General features: G+C 38.8%; 1 protein-coding gene and 1 long non-coding RNA gene across 4 annotated transcripts in view; one reads left to right on the top strand and one right to left on the bottom strand.

Annotated features, from left to right (window-relative positions):
• Nucleotides 1-6,786, top strand: part of LOC104913049 — a 30,028-nt gene extending 23,242 nt beyond the window's left edge. Inside the window, exon 7 of the long non-coding RNA XR_795088.2 lies at nucleotides 5,949-6,786. This is a non-coding gene — a long non-coding RNA (uncharacterized LOC104913049). The remainder of the gene's footprint in view (nucleotides 1-5,948) is intronic.
• The window catches only part of CDH13 (cadherin 13), a 431,656-nt gene that overhangs the window by 28,821 nt on the left and 384,327 nt on the right, over nucleotides 1-18,508 (bottom strand). For all 3 annotated transcript variants that reach the window (XM_010718092.3, XM_010718093.3, XM_019619816.2), the window contains one exon: nucleotides 2,073-2,215. In XM_010718092.3, the coding sequence (XP_010716394.1) occupies nucleotides 2,073-2,215 (143 nt within the window). The remainder of the gene's footprint in view (nucleotides 1-2,072; nucleotides 2,216-18,508) is intronic.

Below are 18,508 nucleotides of genomic sequence, written 5' to 3'. Positions count from 1 at the left end.
TACACATAGAAAGCTTTTGTGATTTACAGAAAAAAAAATAGAAATGTGATGGATTTATATAAACAACCAACCACGAAGCTCCTGGTTTTACTTCTGGCTGCAATCTCAAACATTTTACTAAACAGAAGAACATCCCACCACTTGCCCCCTGCCCTGAAAGGTAATATCAGCAGTCAGTGCCTGATGTGTCCAGTAACAGCTTCTCCACTGATATCAGTGGGAGGGGAAGAAAAAAGTACCACCATGAGTTTTGCCTTCAGCTGCCTCTACAGCAGAAATAAAGTACCAGTGTGTGGTGATTTTAAAAACAGGCGGTGATGGAATACGATGGATAACAGAATCCCTTCTGTAGTTAATATATTCTATACGCTATAAATACTAGCAGAAAATAATTTGTTCTTTGAATGTTGGACTAAGGTCCTTTTGCAAGGACTAATGTCCAAATTTTTATTTCATTTTAGAATCTTACCACATTATAAATACCATTAAAAAAAAGAAAATCAGCACACAGCTCACAGACACACAGCACAGTAAAATCATGTTTGAATGACCATTATTGGTACCTTAGCACTAAATGCACACATGTGGTTTCTAATTACTTCATTAAATAAGTCAATAATGTTGGAGTAGATTAGCTCCCGTGCTAACAGGACTACCAAATTAGAAATAAAACAACAGCTGCTAGAATTAGATGCTGACTCAGTATGTCAGCTGAACGCAGTTCCTTTGTGTCCAGCCCATGTTACCACATCCTCTCTTGCTCTACTGTGTAGAGCACCTTTTACACACCTCTTCCTCCTTTTGTTTTTTTCCAGCATGGAAAAAGTTCTGGGAATGAAGAGGGTTCACTGAGCAGTAAGGCTCCTGCTTCAGAATGGCTGAGTAATGAGTGTCACTGTGCTGAGAGTAAGATAAACATCTACCCAAAAGTAAGGAAAATCCATCTTCATACAGACTGACTCTCACAGTATGAAGTAATCAACATTTTATAGTTGAGTGTTCCACCTCTTCTTGTTGAGGGCATTTGACTTCACCTTTAAAACATGTGAAACTTTGTTCTTTTGATAATCCCTCAATATTATCCTGGAATGTTACTTTCATCCTAAGGTGATATTTCCTGGTGTACCATGTTTTAAGATGCATTTAAAACTTCTTTATTTGATAGCAAGTTAAAAACAGAAATAAGTTTAGTGCTATATTTTGCTATGGAAATTTCCCTAGAAAAAAAAAAAAAGTGTGTGAATGATAAGGAAATCATCGTGTCAGCAGAATGTTTATCTTTTATTTATTTAAGAAGATAACTATTTTTTTTCCCTTTTTTTTTCCCCTCCCTGTCAGGCCCTGCAAATGTTCCCTGAGTCATGTGGTTACAAAAATATAGAATTATTCTCCTAAAAAGAACATTTTGCAATTCATCACTGGGACAAAACCAGCTGCAGCTGTGAGAAAACGTTACCATATTAGCTGTTCTATTACGGACAAATCTGTTATTTATTTGGTGCTGTTAGCTCTGGAGATTTGCAGAAATGTTCAGGATTTTCTCTTTTCTTTTTGCTACAGAAGTCGCTTACTGAATTTTCACTAGATATTTTAATTCTGATTATATTTGACAGAAGGAACTTTAATCCTCATAATATTTAAAAAATATTGCACTTTAACAAGGGTTTTTACTTATGTTTTTATTGCCATTGTCACTGCATTGAATAGAGCAGAATTCAGCATATCAGGGACAAGTTGTTATTGGAATTAAGGTGCCTTAGGCTTACTAACTGCTCAAACATTATGAAGAAATTAACTCTGATAAAGACGATTTATTACTTTCCAAGAATATTCACATACTATTTGCATCTCTTATTGAGATCTCAGCATAGGAGTAAATATTTGAGATGTAACCTTAAATCAGAGTTGTTCTGAATTTGATGTTTTTTCTTTGTTATTGCAGTGATCTCATATCTTCACATGGCCAGCTAACAAAGTGCTTAATCATATGCATGTGTACCTTTCCCAAGAGGAGCTTTCAAACGGAAAAACAGTTATATATTTTGTGAATATAATCCGCAATAGTTACTCACCACTGTCTATTGCCAAAAAGAGAGCAGTGTATATGTTGTTCTGAACATGAGGAGATTCCCGATCCAGGATAGCAGTGGTGGCAACAGTACCATTGGTGGGATTAATCTCTAGCCAGCTTGCTGGATCCTTGTAAACCGAATACCTAAGTAAAAAGAAAATAACCATTACCAATTTGTATATTTAGAAATAAAACAATTACGTTTTACAGAAGAATATGCCTTTTCAATCATAGGCGTCTATGGGATGGATCACTTAAGTCTTAAAAAAACCCAACAACTTAAACTCGGTGCCTTTTGAGATGGAGCGTTATTGTTAGGTTCATTTGACAAAGAAACACAGATTTGAGCCAATACTTGAAGCCCCAGAGCTTGACAAAGAAATCAATATGTGAAACATTGTATAGTATCTGCTTCCTACTTGCAGTCTTTGGAGTGTTACACAGCTAAAGAATCTGAACGCTTTCAGCAGGCCTCTGCAGCAGCAGTGGTATTTACAGACTAAATAAATCCTCTCACATTCTTCTTCTAGACTCAAAGTTCTGCTTGAACTAGGATTTATTTACTTTTATTGCTTTTCCAAGTATTTTCCATTTTTTTTTCCTCGCAATTAATTACCTAGGATGGGTCTGGAGATGCAATAAACTGTGAGGTATGATATCAAAAAGAGTTTTGATTCATTAGGCCTGACTTGGGAGCTGGATGTACACAGACACTCAGTTTGTATGCTTTTGTTCTGCAGTTTTTGATCCACTGCTTTTTGCTTCTAATAATTTGATATAGATGCTGCAGCAATTGGACAGACCAGTATGACGGGAAAGGCGTTACAACAAAGGTGTGATGACAAAAGGACCAGCACGAAAGATGCTATAAAGGAATCTAAGTTTGCTCACCCATATCAGAAGATTCCAGGTTCACAGGGAAAAGCTTCACCAAGGAGGGATCTCCAGAAAGAGATCCTTCCTCATGGGCAGTCAGCCCTTAAATGAGGTCTAAGAGAGGTGCAGCCAGAGGTGAATCACCTTCACCTGTGCTCCCAGGGCTGACCGGGTTCTTTCTCCAGGTGCTCAATCAGTGCTTCAGGCTGGGACTCAACGGTTCCCATACAAATGTTCAGAATCTTGGAACAATTCCACCATGTTGACGAAATTTGAATTTGAAAATGCTGTCTGTCAAAATTCCGTAGTACATAATTTGCTACTATGCCTTCTTTGTATTAATCAGCACAAATGTTTAGACCCCGATACTGGAAATATTTAGAGAGTTTGTGGACTTTCTGCACTAAGAACTACCCGCTTTAACTGAAGTAATAAACGTAAGAATGTTCATTATTAGGGCCTGATTTTATATTCGCTTAAATATATTAAGCAACATAATAATACAGAGCTAAATTAACTGGCAGCAATTCCCTTTCCAATGAAATTTTAAATATTTTAGACAAAAACTCAGATAGATAATCAATAGTATAACGTTTATCTTTTTTGTAGTGAATGCTATAGGTCCTGAACAGCCATAAAAGCTTCTGTGGACATTTTAAATGATAAACAATTGACATGAAACCTGTTGTTCTTTAAAGAGCTTGTGTGAAGGCAGTGCCTCGTGAGGATGCTCATGTGAAAGGTGTTCTGTGTGATAATGGTGTGAAAAACACTTGTAGTTTATCAGTGCACCTACTTCAGTGCAAGGAAACAAATGTAACAGATGGTTAGGAAAAAATAAAGCATGTAAAAAGAAAGAAAATGGTATTTGCTAGAAGAGGAAAGAAAAATTGCAGGCCAACCAGAGACATGGTCTCATTGAATTCCTACTTCAGAGGCTTGCTTTGGTCTCTTTCTCCTCTGGGAAGAGGAAATGTAAGTCACAGTCAGTTGCTAGATCCCTCTAACAAACTAAGGCATGTCTATTATCATCCCTGACAATGAAGGGGCAATGTTAGGTGTCCTGTCCAGCTGCTTCTGAAGCCCCAGTTCTTGTCTCAGGCCTATAAAACTTCTGCTTTGTCACCGTCCAGAAGTTGTCTCAATGAAATGAAGAATGGGTCCCCTCCCATCCCTCATCCCAGCAGCAACTCAAAATTTGAAATAATCTCATAGGAAGACGTCATTAAGCAAAGACAGTAATTTGGGGGCACGGACACCATAATCTTCAGCAAGAATAAAATCGATTGCTTAAAAAGGTTCAAGTTGTGGGCATACTAGATTCCTCATTCATGAGCTGGGCAGCACAGGTGCAGTTACTTATGCCTGAGAAAAGGACAGAAGCATCTTTTCCCAGGACACATAATCAGGTATCCATTATAACTGGGTTAGATGAAAGCAGAGAAATACTTGAATTTCTCTCTAGAACGCACAGAGCTCCGGAATCCTTATGGACTTGCCATGTGGCTCACAGGACCATTTAAATAAACTGATCTATAGGTTGACCTTATACTCCAAAGATCAGTAGGATACTCTCATTTCTAAAGAACGAGGTGCTAATAGACACTGGCTATATGAATGCTGTTCTTCACTAAGACTCTCAAAACACGTGGCTTGCTTATGGTCCAACAGAAGTCACTGAGAGTTTCTAAACCATTGGCTTCCTTCCCTTAGGTAATTAGGTAATCCCTTAGATAATACAAGGAGAAGAAGCAAAGGCAACTGCTAACACAAAGTGAGACATTCCATCAAGACAGCGTGTCCCTCCACCTAACCATTTGAACACTAATCAATAGCTGAACTTTATCTCCTGTAAAAACAAGTTGCTAGAATGGTAGCAATGCAGATCCTTTCATTTCACTTTTTTTTTTATTGTTGTTTTTATAACTTTGCAACAAAGATACGCACAAACATATGAAACCAGGGCAACCTAAACAATTCACACTCCATTGTAAAACTGCAAATTCTCAATTAACCCTGAAACAATTTAAGAAGATTCAACACTTTTAAAGTAATGAGAATTTAAAATGGATTGTATTATCTTCCCTGATTGCTCTACAAAGCACTGATGGCTGTGCAAATAAAAAACTGAATTGTATAACCTGTGATTTGGCACAGGATATTGTAAAAGTAGTACTTTGTCTTTCCCACATTTTTTACTTATTGTGAGTATACTGCAGTACAGCTAAGATAATTGTTCTGGGGTTTTTTTGGTTGTTCTTTTGTTTTATTTTCTCTTTTTTCTTTTTCTTTTTAGGACTCTGCTAGCAAAAGATTTAGGATAAACTCATTAAGAAAAGCACTATAAAAATAGAAATATAGAATACAGAACTTCACTTTTTATGTTTGACTCCAATGGGATCTGCTGATATTCGGCAGTCTTGAAAATCAGACCATGTTTAGATGGTTAAACATGAACTTACGTGCCCACTTGCACCCACTCTGTTTTGAAAATCATAAGCATGTTGATGTGTCTGTATGGATGTATACAAACCTGTGTTCTCTGGAATGCCAATTACTGCTTATTTTAGAATTATTCTATGTTGCACTAGTGAAATTTAGTACTGCCTCATAGAGTTTTTTTGTTTTCTTGTGTTTAATTTAAACCATGTCAACAGGTTATAGTCTCTGAGGTTTATATGAACACGTGAGCATGGGTGAGTGGGTGTAGCCTGTATGGTTGTTATCTGCCTGCACAAGGTTCATGCCCTGGCATTATCTGTAAGGCAGGTATTGCAAAAGAAGCTGAAGAAACAATTCCCTGGAAATCATCTGCTGGAAAGTATATAGTATATACCTTAGCTATAGAATTATGAACAGATGCAGAGAGGCTATAGATGCAGAAGGGAATACAAATCAATCTATGCCCTTTGACTATTTGATGCAGAACTGCAATAAAATAGCAAATATATGGAAATAATTTTAAATGCATAAATGTCATCTTTTCCTTCTTGTAATGCAGGTAAATAATTCAGAGGATGCCTCCTGGGGTGGCTAGCAGACGTGCTTGGTGGCTGTGGCTGGCAGCTTGATTAGCACAGAAGACTATTACACAGAATAGAGGTAATAATACAGACATGGAAATCTTATCAGAACCATAACCTTGCACTAGCCACAACAACGGTTTCACAGCCAACAGTCAAATAGCTCAGGGGGTGAAAGAAGAGCAGCCAGGCATCTAGATGCTGCTCTTGGCAAGGACTGCCAGAGCTTGGTAGTTGCCAGAATTTTCCCATGTGGAGTCAAAGGGTCTTGGCTCTTATGCTGTAACAGAAAGAGAAGCAAGGCAAAATGAAGCATTTTGAACATATTGAGTATCACCACAACAGGAAAGAGTGGTGCCAAATCTGTACTGAATGACCCATCTGTGCCAGCTTGCTTTGTGGCACTGACAGGAGTTAAGGTGAGCAAGCTGGACAGGTTGGGAAGGGTGGCAGCTTTATACATCTGGGCACTGCTCAGCTCACCTTGTGCAGAGATTGTTTGACCAACAGGATGCAGCAGAAGTAGTTCAGTAGTATTGATCCAATGAAGTATCTGACTTTGCAGCTAGAATCTGAACTGCAGGCTACAGGCAGCAAGATGACACAATAGCTAACTAGCGAGCAAGGCATAAGACGTCATGTAGAAAGAGTTTTGAAAGGAGTGTGAGTTCATCTCCCCCTCTTCTGCTGTTCAGGGACTAGCTGGACACTGGTCAGTGGCTGGTGAGCAACTGCTTCCATATCACTTGTTATATACACTAGTATATGTGAATATATGACTATTACCCTTTTTTCTGTCTTAGTAAATATTTTTATCTCAACCTACGAGTCCTACTTTGTTGTTTTTTTTTCCTAATTCTCTTCTTCTATCCCAGTGGGAAGGGAGCGAGTGAGCAGACTGTGTGGCATTCAGCCACCTGCCAGGTTAAACCACAACACCAAGTTTTAAAATGGTAGGGTTGTATTTCTGCCTTGAGAAGCTTTTAAAAGGATAAAATTACTAAAATGACTGCTAAAGAACTGAGAACATAAGGCGACGATGGACATCAAAAGTACTGAGATAGGCAGAATAGAAAAGAATAATTTAAATAGCTTTCTTAACATGCAGAAAAATCATTACTGTCATTTTCAAATTGTACAGTTGCTTAACTCCTTTTTTAACCACGTTTAAAATAGAGATAAAGCCAGATGATTCAAAATTCATTCTCTCTTCTATGTGCATGTGTCAGTGTGAGCGTGTGATGCTTACTGGTCCTGGGTGAAACTGAAAGTGTCAAAATATTGATAGCAACCATTTTCATAGCATTTCAATCTGTTCAATCTGACTGGAAGGAGTCAGTATCAGAAATGTAACAAAGCTTATTCATACATTCATATTCACAGCTTTTATGGATTCTGGCCCTACTGACATAAGGAAAATATATCAGGGTTGAATATACCCAACATTTCCCCTAAGAAGTATAAACACACATTTCTGTTTTAAATGGAAGGCATTCATGTTATTCACGTTTCTCAATCCGTAGCATTTCACCTACAATTAGATGGCATGTTGAAGTTATCGTATCTGTTTTGCTCCTGCTGGGACTGTAGCCTATCATGGCAGTCTCTGAATTTTTTCCACGAGCTCTTCATGATCTCCTCATGTAAAATGATTAGTGGGGCAGGTAACTGCGTGTTTTCTGTGCTTAAGAGCTCAGAATGAGACTTTCATTTTGTCTCTGAATAAAAAATCCTCCAAACACAGACATTATTTAATGTTTAAATCAAGCCAACACGGATCTAATATCAATTCCACCTGAAAAATCAAGACTACCTTCCCACCATGTAACATCTTCTCCAGTGTGCCTTTTGCCTGCACTAATTATGGCAGCGAAAGACACAGCATACCCTAACCGTAGTAAAGAGGCATTACTGGGCATAACTGAAATCATCACATGAACAAAAACTCTGGCAATTAAATCAATCATCAGTAGGACTTATTTACCTTATCACGCTTGAAGAAGACTACTAGTAAGCATTTATGAAGGAACTCAATTATTCAGCAGGCTTTTCATGCCTCCTTTTAATATTACTTCCACACATGCCTTCCCATTTGGATATCAAAAGGTCCTAAATCCTCTGAAGTATTAAGAAATGGATGAGAACATATTTCTTTCTTTATAACTCTTGAGAAGTTCTACGTTTTCTACTGAGATCCATATGACACATCCTTCTGTGTGAGCTAAACTCAGAGGTGAGCAGTATGATGTTCAATTTGTAAATGCCTGGGTCTGAGCCTGCATGTGAGCATCACACAGGTTAGCATCTCTTACAACGGCCAGCAATGCTCTGCAGTCCAACGAAGAGCCAATGCCAACCATACAGCCTCAGTGCAGCTGGCACTGGTCTGTCCCAACGATTCTGTGCCTTGGTTTCCAGCTCCTTTTAAATGAGTGCATGCTGCTGGCATGGCAGTATTGTCAGAACTGTATCGTTACTGCTGTGGGCACAAGATCACAAGAATTTCAGTGTAACTCTGCTGTTGCTTAGGGTGTTCTGACATGCAGGCGTATCTGAGTAATAATTCAAAGCTAAGGTTTTTTTCTAATTTATTAGCAATTCAAATAAAACAGCCTGAAATAACAAAAGCATGTCAGCAGGTAAACGGCTATGTGGTAGGAGAGCAAAAATTAATCACTACTGTTTTCTGTACATAGACAAGCTGCACTGCTGTCAGCAAACAGATACACAGTGCTACCCCTGGCACTTTCTAATTCCCATATTCCTTGTTGCTTTCATCACAACCGTTCTGTATCTGAGTTGTGGGTCTTGTGCTTCCCTAGGGGATGCAATGGGCGTATCAATCTACTTATAGACATAATGATATATAATATCAATATGTGATACATTACATTATATACCAGTATGCATATATGACATATTAATAGCTCCATGTGCTATTTGCAATAGGTCTATGGTTTGTCCACAGGACAGCTGGCTGCTAGACATTTCAGGTATACATATGAGGGACCAGAATAATGGCCAGGTGGTGCATGGGAACTGGTAATGGTAAATACATGTGACAGCTGATGGAGATTCCTGTTGGATTATAGCCATGCATTTGTCACCCAATGAATAAGACACCCATAAGTTGATACAGCAACACCTGCAGCCTTACAGAGTCAGCAAGATGAATTAGCTCTTTAACTGTAGCATTTTCCTTTTCATCCATGTAATATGAATGAACTGGAAAAAAAATCCTGCATTAAGCACAGTACTCTCCGTGACAGATCATGACTAGCACTAGCTTAAAGCTAGCACAGGTGTCTGTCCACTGTACTGGGGACATGACCTTAAATGACTAAAAAGCAGCTGTGGGATTTAATACAGTGGGGAAAACAGAAGCGTAAGTATTTCATCACAGAATGTTGCTGAGGCAAGATCTAAGCATTTAATCATCTCAAAACCTACAGGCCAAGACATACGTGTTATAAGAGAAACAAGTGCTGGTATCCCATTAAAGATCTTTTTCAGATCTTTCAGAGCCATCCATGTTGATTGCTGGACCTCAGAGCCTTCTGAAAATCTCTTTTGTGTGTCAAACTTTGTCATTTCACAAAACCATCACCCACAGTTTTTAAGGCCCATTTTGATTCCTAACCCTACCTGCCTTTGGGCAAAAGCTTAACATACATATATCCCTTAATTCTCTATTAAGACAGAGCTAAGAAATGCCCAATAATCTCCATAAGACGATGCCAATGAAAACAACAAAAAAATCTGAACTGTTATATTTGTACTTTCCATTCCCTGTATTTGACTTGTACACTGCAAATGTTGAACTAAGCATAGTTAACCACCTTTTTCCATTAAATATATGGTCATACAAAAAGTGTGGTTTCAAATTTAGTTTAAAATGCTGTTACTAGAAGTATGGCTTTGTGCTAAATGAGCAGTAGGGCTGTGAAATATCTCCTGCAGTGCTCTCCTGCAGAAATTCAGGCATACTCAAATTACTTCAGGTAGACTATTTTAAATTAAAAATGTTAAAATACAAGAAGCAAATTTAACTGAAATATTCTATTATTAATAAGAATAAATACATCATTAACAAAAAACAAAAAAAAAAAAAAAACCAAACAACCTGTAGTAAATCACATTTTCTGGCAACATTGTTAAGAAAGGTATTAGGTCAAATGCATTTTTAAACTTACTGCTGATAGAGGATTTATGCAATAGCCATTTTTCAGCTCCATGGCACAGATTTATGCGCTTGCAGACTGTCTGTATTTTTACAGGCTGGAAATGTCAACTTAAGAGTACAACTTTAAAAATAAAGTCCCCATCAATGTTATGCCACAAGTCACTCTGTGCATTCTGGGTTCCAAAATTCATGTTTCTCTGTGATAAACTGGACGTATCCCAGGGTGAATTCATTAGCTGTGCACTGGTGCATAGCTCAGCTCTCGGGCTGGGCAGTGCAGTAGTAATTCACTGCTGCAGCCCTTTCCTAAGTGATGCCACAGTGACTCTTGAATTTCTAGGAGGTTCTGTCCAAACATACACACGCACATACTTTATTCTAACTCTATTTGAATAGGCACATACTTCTCTGCCTCCAATGCCAACCTGGCACATGAAATAAAGCAATAATCCCCTCCCAAGTACAAGTGTATCTGCTAGGATGTAGAGGGGGGAGGATACAGACACTACAGAATGCAGCACTGCTGCACAGGACTGATATATTGCTTCTAAGGCTTAAGGTTTATACACATTCATGGTTTTGGTCAGAAACTTGTTAATATCAGCTTTCTGTTGATTCAGTCTCAAGAAAAAACCATTTCATCTTGTCCTAAAGGACACTGTGGTGCCACAGGGCTGAGCACAGCACTGGAGAAGCTCAGCAATTTGTCCTACAGCTCCATGCATTACAGACACAGAATATTCTCCAGAACAAGCTCCTGTCTGAGCCTTCTGACAGATTCCCTTTCAGTTTAGGAATAACACAAAGAAATTCATGGCAAAAAACAGTCTGCCCAGTGCTCAGAAGGATGAGCACTTCTCTCTGGTCCAGACGGGTATCTGCCTGAACCACATCAGTAAGTGATAGAAAATTGTGCTGGAAGTGTTAAAATAATTTCTCAGAGATACTTAAGCTGTGTGTTGTTTCTCCCCCCACCCACTCCCCCAGCCCCCCAGATCTTTAGGATTAAAACCCATACCTTTTTTGTTACAAAGTATCTAAAAAGGCAGACAAAAAGTGGAAACCTGAGACATCACTTGGTCTATAGCAACATGCCTGTACTCTTCTATTTTCAGCTTTAAAAAGAAGAATTCCACTTTAAAATTTTATATATGTGCATATTCCCATTAGAAATAATAAAACTCAACACACAGAGGTGTATTTTCTGCTTACAACAAAATCTTGGTGGAAATGTTTTTCCTTAAAAACAACACCAAGCTAAACCCAAGGAAGCAAAACAAAACCACAAGAAATTGCTTACTTCAATCCTGAGGTTAATTGGGCTTGCTTTCTACGGGTGGGAGGGGATTATTTGCTTAGATATCTCTGTTTGTGCAATTTTCTCCTGGCTTCACTCAGAGCCACGTGCAGACCCCGCGGAGAGAATTAAGGAGCAAACCTCACACAGAAATGTTTTTTGTCTCGGCGAAATAAAAATGAAGTATTGCCAATACTGACAAATTGCAGCATGTGGGATTTAGCATAGAAGGTCAAAATGAGACAGCTTCAGCTGCTCATCCCTACTGCTAAAGACAGATCAATATATACCCAATATTGCCTCCTGCTACTCACTGAATCAGAGGGGCACAGTGGAAATCAGGTCCATTCTGCACCTCGCTTAAAAGCTGCTTTGCTCAGACAGCCATCACACACTCTTCAGGCTGGGCTCTAATCTCATCAATGTTAGCAATGGGAGCAGTTCTTGTTCCCAAAGGGAAGAGTTTGTGGGGCTGCAGCCACACTACAGACAGTCACGTCTTCTACTTTCATCTGCAGGGCTCTTTTAAAATTATGCACCCCACCTCACCATCAGAGCAAAAATATTCATCGTCTCAACTTTATTTTGCACGCCACATAGTGGTACAGCAGGTTGGCTTTCATCGCAATTATCCATCTTCAATGATATGATCAAAACAGAATGAAAAATTAGATGAAATTCAGTTTCTAGTCCCCTGCCACTGAGAAATATCAGATCAGAAAATGGTTGACTAATTAGTTATTTGTGTGCAGAAGGAATAGGCACAGAACCCTCGGTAAACGTCAAGAAAGTAACTGAAGTGCTATTGCAAATAGAATAATAATAATAATAACCACCAGAATCTACAGCAATTAATCAAATGAGAATACTAAAATTGTAATAATGAGATAGTTAAATAAACCGTTATGAAAAGGAAAAACATCTTTGTTGTTTTCACTGTACAGTCCTCCAAATGTTTCTCTATACCAAGAAGTAATATTCAGCTTTTCTTTCCTGCAGGGTAAAAAAAAAAGAAGAAAAAAAAAATCCTAGAAGCTGAGGTGTAACAACAACAAAAAGACCAAACACGTTTATGTATTTTTTAATCAGAAGTGATTAGAGCTCTGGTTAAATGAACCCAGAGGCTATAACTATCTGAATTATTCCTAAAGCTAGGGAATAACACACCGTATCTGGGACTAACACACCTAGTATAATCAGGTAGTTACTGTTAGAATAATTGTCGACACATGCAAATCAGTCAGTCTGTTCATTGCAGCAATAGAGCCTCAGAAGCTAATCAAAGTGAGATGAGCTGGAGGTTCTGTTATCAAGTATCTAGAGGAGGTTTTGGCAGTAAAACTCCATCAAGTTTCTCTACGTGCCAATTCTTTGCAACTGCGCTTCCAGCATAAGCAGCTTCTCTCTCTGCAAATCCTTTTGCTGCTTTCTCTTTCAAGCTGGGGTCTGGTTAGCTCTCAAACATAGAAAAAAATTGTAACAGCCCAGCAGATTCACTACAGAAATACCACTGTTGAACACAGCCAGGAAGCAGCACATTTCTGCAGTTTCAGCAGGAGATATTTTTCTAAGGGACAAACAGAAGAGGTGAGAATTGGCTCACCGCTGTGAAGCATTAGTCTCTCTGGATCAATGCAACTGCTGTTGCACTGCGGATCCTACAGCCAGGAACCAGGCTGCTTCCAGCAGTGGATTACTTTGACCAGCAGCCACAAAACCTCACTTCTGCCCCAGCAAAATCTTCCCAGAGTTGTGAAGCACTCCCTATGGAGGCAGGGCAGCAATGAGCCTGGGTTGCAGCGAAGGTTTACAATCATGGGATGCAAAAAGTTGTTTGCAAGATCCACTCCTGCCCCATTAACATCTATTAACTTTGGGACTGTCTCGTAAGGAAGGAAGGGAATTAACGTTCCTGCAAATTAATTTCCAAAAGGAAAGCGTAACGAATTAATGAATATACTGAAAAATCATTTTAGCACAGTTTATGTCCTGTGCCAATCTTAGGCCTTCACAGTATCGATGCCATTCACAGCAGATGTTGGTGTATCAGGGTTCTCTGAACACTGTGTTATTTTCCTTTCATGTTCACTTGCCTCTTTTGTTGCCCTCTTATTCCCTTTTTCTCATCAGAACATTGCAAAGAATTACTCTCTAGTATAGATTGAGAAGAGACTGGGGCTAGGCTATACCAGAGATGGAGAATAACTCCTTGCCACTTTGAAAATAGATGAAAATTCAGTTTGTCACAGGTCGTTTTCCCTTTTGCCAGAGAAGCAAGCCATACTTAGGATGGCTTCCTTTGATACTAAGCAAGAACTTCTTTCTGTTAATTACATCTGCTCATTGGGAAGCGAAGAATCAGAGAATGTTTACAAATGACACAAGTACAATGAACAGTGCCTGAATCTGAACACTATCAGGACACAGACACATGGGATCACTGAGGCTGTGATTCTGGCAGTCCTCAAGGCACTCAGAATTATTGTCTGTGTGACTTTCCTCTCATCCTTTACTACGTGGTCATTTTTACTTCTTCAGTGCTAAAGGAAATGCTAGGAAAGAGTGCCAGAACTATGAATTCCATATGAATTAACAGTGAAACACTCCCTTGATTTTGTGAGGGATCATACATAGGAATTTTTAAGAGAAAAATATGTGAGACATTTTAATCAATTTTTAGCATGCTGGCTAATAAGGAAAATAATCACCTCTAGCAGAAGACTAAATTATGATCATCAAAGTGCTAGGATGTTGCTTGGAACTTTTCCTAGGAAAGAATTTGCCCAGTATTTATGAATTACAGATATATATATATTTTTTTTTAAAGAAACCTGGGAAAAATAAAGGGAAAAAATAAAAGGAAAAAAAAATAAGAAGTCAGGAAAGTGAGGGAGTAGTTTTTAGCCAAAATAATGCAATTCCAAATAAAGAAAAATTACTGAATCTTGTGAGTTGTTTCTGAGTTGAAAAAGACTGCAAACACTGCTGAATGAACAGTTGCTTAAAAGTCAAAGAGACCTTGAGAATGCAGTAGCTCTATGGAATATATTCCACTACAAAAATCTGGGTCCTAGCCAGAAAAAGCAGAAAAAAAAAAAAAAATTAACAAGAGAGACCTTTTCTAAGAAAATAAGTGCAGACTAACAAACTGCAACCTTGGAATCAGCAGAAAACATTAGTTAAAGTTGTGAAAGAGATGCCTCGAAGGGAAATGCCTGCCTAGTCTGTCCAGGCAAGGTCAGCAGAGATAAAGTGAACGCTTCTGAGCAAGGAAGAAGGAGAAATGGAGTCTATCTGGAGTTGATCTCTCAACCAGAGGTGTGAAGTGCTGCTATGAAGAGCACATAGCTGCAGAAAAGGACAGACCCAGCAATTAGCATTTACAGAAGAGCGATCACATCAATCATGTGGCAATTTGGTATGCCTAAGTAACTCCATAAAGGAAGAATTTCATTATAAAGGCCAAATTCTTCCAACAGAGTAAGTTGAAGCGGAGTCCTAATTTCATGAGATTTCTTCAAGGAAAATATAATTAGGGATTCCTTGGCTGCATCGCGTTGAATCTAAAATACCTACAAAAGAGCATTAACTGCGATGGACGAGCGCAAGCATTTTCACTAGATTTTCTTAGCTTAACAACAAAGGATGAAGAAAAAGAGACACTAGTGTAAGAAAGAACAAAATTTAACATACAATAAATTGACCGTGCAGTAAGTAACAACTTGGAAAGAAAATCTGTGAAGAAGCTGATACTGCGAGAAAAGTAATCGAAATCATTTCCTGTGCTGACAGAGCTGGGCATTCCTGTAGCTGGCTGAGCTTGCACAGGACTCATTTCTAAGATTCAGCTGTTTCTAAGGCAAGCTCCGTAATGCAGGAGATGATAGGAGAGCAGTAATGTTCTGCTGACTTGAAGAGCCTCCACGTGGCTCTGAGTTTCTTGGCAGGCTGTGGCTGGGGGCCTGGAAGGAATACAGCCTGACTCCTGCTTCTTTGCCCCCCATCCCCATCCGCTGCACAGCTCGGTACCCCAGCTCTGCTCAAGCTGTGTGCACGTAGCAGCTCATATAGACATGCGGCTGGCATGGGTTCCCTCTGCAGAAACTCATTTTGGTGAGACGCGGTTCGGTTGCTAATCCTGTGAGTGTGTTTTGAAGTATTTGACAGCCACAGTCTGGAGTGGCAGAGATCCACACCAGAATCCAGAGTTCCCTCAAGTCAAAGGAAAACAGGGATCCTGGGAGCTGGGCTGAACCCGATGCAGGCAAGAGAGCTGGCTTGAATCTTGTTTTCTCTCACAACAGAGCACAGCCTGAGTCATTATTTATAGCCTTTGCTGTATGTGGAGCTGACTCCCAGAAGTGTATTTCATGTTTCCAGTTCACAATAATAACTGAATTAATAACTGACATCTCTTAGAGAGTGCTTGTTCAACAGGGAGAGCTGTGCAAACCACTGGTACCCTCAGCCTCTCCCATTGTCCTCCAGAGCCCCATGTGCCATTGCAGCTGTAGGCTCCCGTCAGCCCCCACGCCCCCCGTTACACATGCTTTAGTTTACACATCTCCCCTTTGGCTTGTGTTTCTGTAGCTGTGGGCTGGGAGTCTGGGGGAACAGCTTTATCTGGGAGATCAGACAGTTTTATTAACCCATCTCCTGCCCTTGCCACATCGCTGCCAGCTCTAAAGACCAAAACATCAACACATCTCTCCCCTGCTGCCACCTGCAGCAAGGAGCTCAGCAGAAGCTACAGCAGCGTGCTGGAGATTCGAATTCCTGCTGATAGACAGTGCTGGGAGTAGGAGGTGGGGAATGCAAGGCTTCTGCTTTTTCAGACTCTTATGTGACTGACCTGAACGCTACCTCTAGGGTGAAGTTGTATGGAACTCCCAGCCCAGCCAAAATATTCTGTGTTCTTCATATAGATAAGAGAATCACTATAAATAAGCATTACTTTTGGAAAATTATATAGAGGTACATATGAAACAACTGGAGCTATACTGAAGTCCTAATGAAAACAGCATCCTTACCATTGCTCAGCATGAGATTATGTGTTGTATACTACAATACATGAACACAATAATGTTAATTTTATGACAACGTCTACATAATATACACAAAGCCATCTAATGTTTGATTAATGGTCTGACTTTATCTGAAAGAGCTGGAAATTCTTAAAGGGGTTTATAAATCACTGGAGAGCCAACAAATTAATATCTTTGTTTCCACAGAAACAGAACTTAACTAATTCCATAAAATATGTAAGACTGGTATTACTGTAGCAATTAAGATGTTTTCCTTTTGGTCCTTTAGTTTAGCTTTGTTTAAAAATAACTGTATCTGTATAGGAAAACAGACTGTCTTGATGCATTTGTATAGTTACATAGCCCTGAGGAATTAATCCATTGATTTAAAATACTTGCTAGCCTTGTGGCATAAAATAACGAAGAAGGAAGTGGTAGGTGAGAAATTCAGTAGCACATGTGATAGTGTGAAAATATGTTAGTCAAGAAAAAATTCACATGACTGCCCAATCCAATAGCATTAAGAGAAAGGCATATATACTCCTGGCTAATAATAACAAAGAATAATTTTTCTTTTCCAGTTGATTTTGAAAACAGTGTGCACTTCATGGGTGCAGTTCTTAAAAAGAAAATTAAATTCTCTTTCATTCTTTGTTATATTAGATTCCCACTGTAATAATGAACTTCTATGTAATAATAAACTTAATGAACTCCTAGCCAACGTTTATTTGACCGAGTACACTGAAGTATAAAAAAAACCCCATGTAATTACTTTCTGTCACAGATGTTGAAGCACATTGGGATATCATGTCGTATCTTTTTCTTTACTTCAGGCCACTGGCTTTGGTTTGCCTAACTCACTGTCTTTAATGGCCATGATAAATGAAAAGGGAAGTGTGATTTACCTTTTCTGATCTCTATGAATCAGGTTCTCAAGCACACAAGCTGTCCAAATGCACTTTAAAATCCATGGAGCACCCTCCTACCTGTCTGGCCCTCATCACTTTTCAAGATTGTGTATAACCATGTCTTAGTTGTTTTATTTATAATGTCATCAAGTCTAGGTTGTTACATTTGTTACAGGTTGCTGTGCTGATTTGTTTTCTTTTTCTGCCTGTGCCTCCAAGGGATGCTAGAGAAATGAAATACTACTTTTCACTCATCGAACAAAAACATTAAAAGTCAGATTCCATGCTCAGTTGTATTTACTCAGGGGATATGCTCTATAACACCCCTTGTCTTACTGATGTCTCTGCAAAATACATTTAATATGTAAATATTAACAGAGAAGAATACTTACAGAAATTAAGTTCTGCTAGTTAGTCTGCAAAGCATATCAACAAGGTATAGCATGATTGAGAAAATGGCCCTTATATATATTTCAGCATATAAAGTGCAATCTAAGAAAAAAAAGCTGTTTTTCAACTATATAATAAATGAAAGGATGTTATGTACAAAAAAAAAAAATCCATTATTTGCAAAAAGATGAGTTGGTACTGAACACTTCTCTGTAATGGAGGTTACAAAGCATCTTTTTTTGTTGCTGTTAAGTACAGCGTGTGCATCTGGATGCCTGCTCTGATGTACTGCTTACCACAAGTCTATACAACCCAATTACTCTATTATGTTCATCACTGTAATCACCCAGTCCCTTCCAGATGTACATTAAGCAACACTGCATGTCATTTAAGGAATCTGCTGGTCAATGATGGAAATTCTGAAGGAGGTGGAGGAAAGAACTCCACATAAGTATTTATGACACAGGAAAAACTTTCAGTAAAGGTGATGAGACCTAGTACTAAAAAGACAGGAAATGAAAGAATTACAGTTGTTTAACCTCAGTTTGACACAGTGATACTCGCTTAGTCAAAGACATTTATCTCCTAAGCATTATTATGTCGTAGTTACTCTATACTATTTAGCCTTGCATTGGATGCCCAACAGTTAAACTTCTCATAGACATTTCCAATGTAACTAGGGATCTGAATAGTCTGCCAGACTCTTTGATAGCATAACCACACTGTCATTAGGGGA

The sequence above is a fragment of the Meleagris gallopavo genome, chromosome 13 (assembly GCF_000146605.3).
Source record: "Meleagris gallopavo isolate NT-WF06-2002-E0010 breed Aviagen turkey brand Nicholas breeding stock chromosome 13, Turkey_5.1, whole genome shotgun sequence".
In the NCBI taxonomy this organism is placed as follows: domain Eukaryota; kingdom Metazoa; phylum Chordata; class Aves; order Galliformes; family Phasianidae; genus Meleagris; species Meleagris gallopavo.
The sequence above is the reverse complement of the archived record's forward strand: the minus strand, read 5'-3'. Positions and strand labels throughout refer to the sequence as shown.